The sequence below is a fragment of the Pundamilia nyererei genome, unplaced genomic scaffold (genome assembly GCF_000239375.1).
Source record: "Pundamilia nyererei isolate P.nyererei 1_Seehausen unplaced genomic scaffold, PunNye1.0 scaffold00325, whole genome shotgun sequence".
Classification (NCBI taxonomy): domain Eukaryota; kingdom Metazoa; phylum Chordata; class Actinopteri; order Cichliformes; family Cichlidae; genus Pundamilia; species Pundamilia nyererei.
The window spans coordinates 26,500-35,337 of NW_005187726.1; the positions used below are offsets into that span (position 1 = coordinate 26,500).

Consider the following 8,838-nt stretch of genomic DNA (forward strand, 5'->3'; position numbering starts at 1 on the left):
AGGCACCGATGCACACTGGAGCTGTGTGCCACTTCCTGCCACGATCAACACACCAAACGGTCAGGAGACAGAATATCCCACCTGGGCAGGTAGTACCCTGATGAAGACGTGGTAGTACATGAACAGAGTCTCAAACATTTTCCTCATCTCGCCGGTCTTCAGATATCCAATCTCATTCCCCAAAAGTCGGAGGTAGGCGGCGGCTTCAGGCGCTGGAGAGGAGCTCACATCATTCACAAGTTTCTGGATTCTGTCCGCCATGTCTTTCAGAAAGTCTTCTGGGATCTGAGAGCACAGGACAGTCTGTGTTTCAGCATGTGACATAGCATTTGCTCATGTGGTAGCTCCGTGTACGTGGAGAACCTCTCACCTGTCTCTTCCTTCTGTCTCGTTGGGGTGCTATTCTGTCCAAAATGGCTTTGAGCATTGGGGCTTTGTCCTGCGCCAAGTACATCAGTCTGGAAATGGATTCAGGGAGCAAACCTCTCTCCCCAAAAAGAGCATCGATCGTTGGTTCGAATCCCGTTCCTTCAACGCCGACCTTAAAAAGGAGATTTTAAATGTTTGGACCTCGACAGAAAACTGATTTTTGTACTGCAGATTCATGTCATTCAATACCTCGAAGATGTCGTAGCTGTAGTCAAACACCTTCAGCGTGGTCTCCAGCATCATCTCCTTGGGTAAGGTGTCGCTTCCATCAAAGATGATGTTGCTCTGGATTGATCCCAAGGAGGAGTCCAGCTTGTAGTTGCGGGACATGCCATCAAAGATGGCGCCTGTGAGTGACGGCTGGCCATTCAGGGCCGACTCAGTGTACTCCCTGAGTCTTTGGAAAGGACAATAAATGATATTTAATAGTGTTTATTAATATAATGCAGAATCAGCAGCACTTTTGTTTTTTCAGTCATGATCAGTCGTGTACAGATCCCCGGCCGGTGCCCTCCTCTTGCTACGGTGGCATCTATCAGCCCAGAGTAATCACAGATACAGACTGTACATGAGACATCTAGTGGTGAGGTGAAGAAGTGCATGTACAATCAATATGATTGTATTGTCAAACAAAGCTTCTTTCTCTGCTTTAACTTAAGTCCCTCAGCTGTGAAAGCCTAACGAGGGCTTTAACGAGGTACAGAGCAGGGAAGCCTGGATGGATGGTTCCTGTCCTTTCTCCACTTTGCACTCTGATATTTGGACCGATACCATCTTTGCTCATTACACATGTCAGCCTCAGCTTCTGTTTATTTCTTATTTTTAAAGTCTGCTGCAGTACTGTTATTCAGAAAACTTCAGTTTATTTTTTACTTTACTTTGATTTCAACCAGCTAAAGATGTGGCTGCTCAGCGAGTTTCTGACTTTCTCTGTCTGTAGTGTTGGTACTTAGTCCATTTAATGTCATCACATAATAACATAAATGTGTGAATGTGCTGGAAACACGAATCACATAGGAGGATGCGTTCAACGTGCAGGTAATATTCTTCCAATCTGAGATTGTTTATAACAGGAGGATGTAACCACCGCAGTGTCGAACAGGCCGCAGGGTTTCTATCATTGCCCTGTAACCATCATCATCCACGTCACGTCTTTGCCCTCAGAGTCAAACACACTTTGAAGTCTTGATGTTTAAAAACCTCGAGTGAACATTCTGTATGTTTCAATCGAACCAACCTGACATAAAACCCAGACAGCAGACGCTCAGGTGCTAGTAACAAAGTAGCCCCGCCCTAAATCGTTTCCAAAATGAACTTCATGTTTTCTTGAGTCAGACCTGAAACTAGAGGCCGAGCCCACTGAAAGAGTTCACTGAGCTCAGAGATGACCATCCGCCTCATTTTCTCACAGACCTCTATACAATCAGATTTCAGAGGAGTCGCCCCCTGCAGGACATCCCTGGTCGTTCACTCACTGCTGTATTTGTGGTTCGTCTGAGTTTCTGATGTTGTTCAGGTAAGACACCACGAAGCTCCTGAGCTGCTCGTCCCTCGTGTTCTCCAAACTGCTGACGATGTCTCTGATGGTCGCTCGGTCCGGGCTCTTCATCAGAATCAGGAAAGCTGCTACACGCTTTTCTACGGGGCTGTGATCATCCCGGTACACCTCCACGAACACATCTCTGACCTGTGACCAACCACACGGGGAGTGACACATGAATACAATCACGTGTATACTGAACATTTTCAGAGTCAGTATCTGTTCATTTTGAATTTGATGCCAGCCTCACGTTTGAAATGTTCAGGAGTATGTCTGTGGGTACCTGCTGTCCAGGTGTTTGAACTGAGGAGCTGAACTGGTGTGTTCTTGTGTTTGTGGCTCCAGATGTTTCAGTGGTCATGACTGTACTCATGTGCCCCCTGCCATACTAGCAGAGATGCTGCTTTAACCTGTAAGCTGAGAAGCTGTGGTGATTCCTCTCCTCCTCAACCCAGAGGAATTACCACAGCTTCTACTCGGCGCCAGTCCACCTTAAATAAGCTCAGAGGAGGTGGAGGTGCTTCTGGTTCAGTCTGAGCTTCCTGTGTGGATGCAGTGATGAGCTACGTTCATGATGATGGTTCTCAGACATTCTCAGATTCAAAATGAGCAGATGAGTCTGACATGTCATTTTTGGACTGTTTCAATCATTCCCAGATCAGTCTGTGTGAGAGATGTGTCCATGTAAGAGAGAGACTTTACCTCATCACTGACGTCCATCCGTCTAAAGGCCTGTATGGCTGCCTTTTGATGTGATAGTGGGACTTCTGCTTTCTTTGCACATCGTAAAATGGACGAGATCAGGCTGGGGCTGACGGCTTGCATGGCCTGACCCATGACCCCAACGACCTGCAGATTAGAAATCAACATTTATGCGGAGGACTGAAGCCCCGAGACAGCTTTCAGCAGAAGAATACGTCCATGGATCTAAAACTACATGACACGCTTCACGTACCCTCAGGACAAGGAAGGACATCTCTGCGGGGTCAGGAGGAAGGTCAGAGTCGTAGTGTGGGACTGAGCAGTCGTTTAAGAGCACCTCCATGAACTTTGACACGTCTGTGAGCACATCCGTGACCTCCGGCGTTACCGCGTTTTTATGGATCCTGTGGATGAAAAAGAGTGTGGTCAGCTGCTCAGGTCAGATGATGCGTGATGCTGCAGGCATGACTGAGATGGAAACTGTTATGATCACGGGTGTGCTAAGCAACACCACGCTGTCTGCCCAGTATGGTGACGAGCACGCCCTGTCGGCCGTTTATGGCTGACGACGGTTCCACCTCCGTGACCGATACTTCCTCACGTGTGACACTGAGACATGGGGACCATTGGTCTCCCTCTAGTGGTCACCTGAAGCACTGCATCATAGCCTTACTTACTTCTTCACTGTGTTGGCCAGAGCGTACATGATGGGCTTGCTCTGTTTATACTGAGCCATGCTGAGCATGTCTCGCACACGTGCAGCATCAGGGTCAGCCTGCAGACTCAAGGCGTAGACCAGAGCGTCTGTCTCCAGGGAAACGCCGTCGATGGTCCGGATAATCTGCAGGATGGCGCTGGTGCACTCTGAGGTCCCGCACTGGAACAGGGCCTGCCAGGTGAGCCAGCCTGATGCCGCTCGCATCTCAGGGACCGCCCGGCTCAGGGTCTCGTTCCTCAGGGCGCGCAGGCCGGACACCAGCTTATGGAAAAGCCCCGCCCTTTTTTGACCCTGGTCTGAGCCCGCTAACGTCACCAGCTCCCGTAAGGTGGTCAGAACATCGTCTCCCGTCTGCACTGGAGATTTATCTTCAGGATCTTCAAAGTGAAGGGGCCTCACCTGGTCGCGCTCCACACCTGCACACAGACACATGTGATGTCACTTATTCATTTCCCAGTAAGAGGTGAGTCTCATTTAAAAATGGACGTCAGCAGTGGTTTATAAAACTTTAATGAAGAGACTTAAATTATTTTCCTGCTGGCCATGTAGGGGTGCAGCTGCCTGTTGCACCGACGTGTACGGATGGATGTGGTCACATGACCTCACCCACGTTTCAAATCTTCAGAATTCAGAACTGACAATATTTTGTTGTCCAAATTAAATCCTCAAACTTCACTAAAACTCAATGTCAGACTTCTTGGATGATCTGTTAGTCAGTGACCGCCCAGCAGCCTTATTATTGGTCACATAATGTCATTAAAAGTCCTCAAAAAAGGATCCAACAGCACAAACACGGTCCAGAGGTCCAGTTCAGGTGAAGCTAGCAGACAGCTATAGCCACCTGTGTCACCATCCACCTGTCAGTCAAAGAGGCCACGCCCCAGTAATGCAAACTTTAAGCCTTAAGTCAATTTAAACAGGTGACACGAATCACCTGGGGACACAATAATCCCCAGGTGTGAAACTCCACAGCTGACTGGAAAGCTCACTCACTGAAGTCTCTGTTGCTGGTCCTCCTGTTGCTCTGGAAGCGCAGCTCCTGCGTCAGCTCTGACGACACCATGCTGTCCCTGCAGAGCAGATTAAAGCTGAGGCGTAACGGCGCCCTGTGCACGCACACAAACATGCAGTCAGGCGGTGACTCACGTGTGGGAGAGCGGCAGGTAGCTGTGGTTTTCTGTGCACGAGGCTGTGGTGATGTGCCTTTCCCTCCGATCAAACTGGTAGCTGCAGCTTTGAGTGCTTGTGATCAGCTTGGATATCGGGCTGTGCTGGAAACACAAACCTGACTTCAGAAAACATGTTTGCACCATTTAAACTCCTTTTTCGTGACTATTGTGACACGGAGGCTGTATTACTGTGACATTACTGTCACGAGGTCTGCGGTCAGCCTCAGCGAGCTCACAGACAGGACAACATTAAGTAGAATAATTACAGGTGATGTTACATCGCTAAGGTGTGTGGAGCTGTCTGAGTGCTTCGTGCATTTGTTTCTGCAGTAATCAGGAAATCAAACTGAGGGTAAAGAAAAGAACAAACTGCTTCTGAGTTCCCACCAGTCTCTGCAGCAGGGCCAGCGGGCTGTTGGTCAGCTCTCTGCTGTAGAACTGGTCACACTGGGACAGATCTCTGACCAGCGTCACACCTGTGGCAACATCACTGCTCGAGTTCACCAGAGTGACGCACTGACCGTGCACGGTGCTCTGAAAAAGGAGAAAACAGCAGAAAAAAGGATAGTAGACAGGTCCTGAGGTCACACAGGTGTGATGTTTACAGAACTTTTATTTTGAAAGGTCGAATGTAAGGCCGAAGGAGGAGATAAAAAAAAGGAGACAACAGAAAACGGGAGATGAACAAGTTAGCGCTGCAGACTGTGTTGCCGCTGCAAGCCTGAGAATTAAAGAATGGAACTGAGAAATACTGAAGGTGTCATCATTAATGTTTGAGGCATGCAAACATTACAACAGGGATGGGCACAGTGAGCGTGGTCAGGGGCCCAACGGCCAACACCATCACACCATCACACCACAGCCTGAGCACCGATACAGGCTTTCATGCATTTGCAGCAGAAATCAGGAAACCGTTTCCCATCTGCTGTTGTCCTGTTTCATGAGTCTGTGTCAGTCGTTGCCTTTGTTTCCTAGTGTGGTCTTCTGCTGCTGGAGTCCATCTGCTTCAAGGCACAGAGATGGTCTTCTCACGAGCTTATTTGAGTTCCTGTTTCCTTCCCGTCAGCTTCCTGCTCGTTCTCCTGTGACATCAACAAGGACTTCCTCCCTGCTGCTCACCGATATTTCCTCTGTAAGCTCAGAGATGGTTGGTGGGAAAACCGCAGCAACACTCAGACCAACAACCTCGCCACAGTCAGTGAAATCACTTTTCTTCCCGATGCTGAAGCTCAGGCCGAACATCAGCAGGTCGTCTTCGTCACGTCTGAATGCAGTGAAGAGGCGTTACCCTGCTGTGACCTTTGCTAATCTTGTGGATACGAACACATAGTTGAAGCAGGAAGTGGGCTTAAAACTCAAAACCTTCATGTTTTCCACTCTTGGTAAGTTTGAATTTCTTTACTGACAGAAAAAAAATCCTGATAAAAGAAATCTTTTTGTTTTTCCTGAAATAAACTATTTCCTGTGACAACACTGATTATGGTTTGGAGTGTTTCAGAGGACGCTCACCGTGCGGCCGCCCTGCTGGTCCTCCGTGTCTGGAACCATGAGAGCAGAAACGATCCCTCTCTTGATGTTGAGGATGCCGATCGCCTCGTCGGCGTCGGGGTAAAGCTGAATGTTGGAGACACCCTGCAGGGTGAACTTCAGAGGGTTCCTGGATGAACAAAGACAGTGAAACCTGATCAGAGGGGGGCGTGTTCAGCCGGTGAAGGTGCTGCTCCTGAACACGCCGCTGCTGTGGACACAAAGGCTCGATCTTTAAAACGTAACACATCGAATGTTTTCTGAGGGGAGCAGAGTGTCGGAGCCTGTCGGGGTCATAAACCAGCCTCACTCGAAAATGTGCTCGCTGCTCCAAAAACCGACATGGCAGCAGCATGCCATTTTAATATACAGTCTGTGTTTTTGCACTCACCTTTCCATGGCGGCCTGGAAGGCGTCCGAGCTGGGGGCCGGCCTGAGGGTGCAGCCCCTGGTGTGCATGATGAACTTGCACAGGTGGGGGACCTCGACCTCCACCTGACGAGCGGCGATAGCAGAGCCACGGTCAGAGAGGAACATCGTGTCATCAGGTGAAAAACAGGACGCATAAACAGCTGTTTACCTGACAGGTGAGCTCATGGCCGTCTCTCAGGTCGGCGGCGCCGGTCACGCTGTTCCGGCTCTCTGTGCTGTACCGATACACATACTTCCTGAAGGCCTTGAATCTGGATGCTGCTGTGGGGGGAGGAGAGGGTCACATGGTCAGGGCTTTGCTCCTTTATGTGAAAAGGCTTCGATGGTTGTCCTCTTGCTGCATCTCAGGATTGGCTTTCCACACCATGACTCAGCAGCTGACCTTTGACCCCGTCGCAGGTGAGAGTGAGCAGCAGCTCTCATTCACAAACAGGACAGGAGTCCACGAGCCGCTATCTCCAGAAAACAGGCCGTGCGTTTATCAGTGCGCCATTGATCTGTTAGCAGGTCGATGTGTGTGTTTGCACACAGTGCACACACTCGACCTTCTCCAGCGAGGAGAAAGTCCACAGTTCTTTAAATACGTAATATTTTCAGCTCAACCTTAAAAAAAATGAATAAAAATGAGTTTGCATGTTTAAGAGTGAGGATGACTTACACTGACACGCTGCAGTTTGTTGGTCCACGTCCTGCCCGTCCTCTGGAAGAAAACACGATCAACATACTTAACAGTATTTTAATATTGGAGTAATGAGAGCGGCTTCTAGAGGCCAGAAGGACGCGATTATAATAAAACCTTAAAAAAGAGCCAAGATCACACCGACGACTGAAGCGTTCCATTAAAAATAAACATTATACACTCGAATACAAACATTTGAAATTTAGATTTGTTTGTGTAAAAAGTGATTTTGTTGCGTTTGGCACACATCAGAGAGACAAGTGTTTCCTGTCTCAGATCTGATGGCTCATATTCACACTTTTATAATATGAACAGCATGAAAAGCTGACGCGCCCCAAAGGGGACCCATGTCTCCGGCTGGAGTCAAACTGACAGATGGACGCGAGCACGACTACACCGCTGGAAGCACCGAGTTTAAAGTAGGAAAGAAAACAATGAAAGATCCCAGAGATCAGTGAGAGAACAACTTTTTCATCCATGTAGAAAAACGGCTTGAGTGAGACTAACAGAGCGTCCTCGTGTGCGTGCACGAGGATGGGTCGGTACTTACGAGCCCGCGCGCAGCAGCCGAGCAGCAGCAGCAGACACAACTTCCTGTGACCCATGATGGGCTGCAGGCCTCCTCCACACTGACACAGCAGCACCTCTGCTCAGCGTTTATGAAGACCCTCCTTCTGTCCCGCTCAGAGGTCAAAGTTCAACTCTGTCTGGTCGTTTCATCCCTCAGAATTAAAGTGTAGTCTGTGATCAGCACTGCCCCCCCCCCAAGAATTCAATCAATCATTTACAGTGATGATGAGACGCAGCAGGTAAAACCACAGAGGTCAGAGTGGTGACATCAGCACGCCGTTTATTTTTTCTTTTATTCATCTTAATTCTAATATATGTACAAGCTCTGTGACCCCGCCCCCCATTGGTGATAAAACCCAGGTGTGACAGACACAGGTGTCCCATTTAAAAAACCACACTCACTGACTGCCCTTGTTTAACTGTAAATAAAAGATGGACATGGCCGCCATGACTGGAGTTTCCGGCTGTAAACATGAGGTTTAACACGGGACTGACTCACTGCTGCCTCTGCTGGACATGAGAGGAACTGCAGGTTTTACTGTTTCAGCACTGGACGATTATTATTATTATTTGAATTTATTGTCAGAACTGAGCTGGGCTCCTGCTTTAATGTGCCATCACGCTGCTGTGATCTTTGCGTGTGAGCTGAGCTCTCTGGAAGCTGAACGTTACACAATGCTGGACTCACTCATACTCTCGGCAGGTCAGAAGGGGTATCTGAGGTGAATGAGAGGACAGTTTAAAGTACGTATGGATTAAAAAGATAAGACGTTAAAGGGCAGCAGAGTATAGCTGGTCACACCATGTCAGCTCATCAAACAGCTCCCGCCTGACCGTCACAGTTACCTGACAAAATCCAGGTTAAAGATCAATGTATTTCAGCTCCCTGCTGTGTGTTCTGCAGCTTTATATACATATTGACAGAATTAACAGAGAAAAGGTGCTCTTATAAACTATACAAGCCAGTTTTTGCAAAAAGAAATAATAAGGATATACAAACTAAGCCAACTAAACAAAAGACAGGAGGACGTGCAGAGGCAACACGTTCTCACTCCCAACTCGTCAAACGTGT

General features: G+C 48.4%; 1 protein-coding gene across 1 annotated transcript in view; it reads right to left on the reverse strand.

The window, feature by feature from the left end:
- The window catches only part of LOC102201678 (apolipoprotein B-100-like), an 11,223-nt gene extending 3,422 nt beyond the window's left edge, over positions 1-7,801 (reverse strand). The window contains exons 1-13 of the mRNA XM_013915578.1: positions 7,747-7,801; positions 6,666-6,778; positions 6,477-6,580; positions 6,068-6,215; positions 4,929-5,092; positions 4,383-4,495; positions 3,349-3,805; positions 2,925-3,075; positions 2,672-2,818; positions 1,905-2,116; positions 619-826; positions 371-541; positions 97-285 (exon numbers count right to left, since the gene is read on the reverse strand). Coding sequence (XP_013771032.1) covers positions 97-285; positions 371-541; positions 619-826; positions 1,905-2,116; positions 2,672-2,818; positions 2,925-3,075; positions 3,349-3,805; positions 4,383-4,495; positions 4,929-5,092; positions 6,068-6,215; positions 6,477-6,580; positions 6,666-6,778; positions 7,747-7,801 — 2,232 coding nt within the window. The remainder of the gene's footprint in view (positions 1-96; positions 286-370; positions 542-618; positions 827-1,904; positions 2,117-2,671; positions 2,819-2,924; positions 3,076-3,348; positions 3,806-4,382; positions 4,496-4,928; positions 5,093-6,067; positions 6,216-6,476; positions 6,581-6,665; positions 6,779-7,746) is intronic.
- Positions 7,802-8,838: the final 1,037 nt, after the last annotated feature.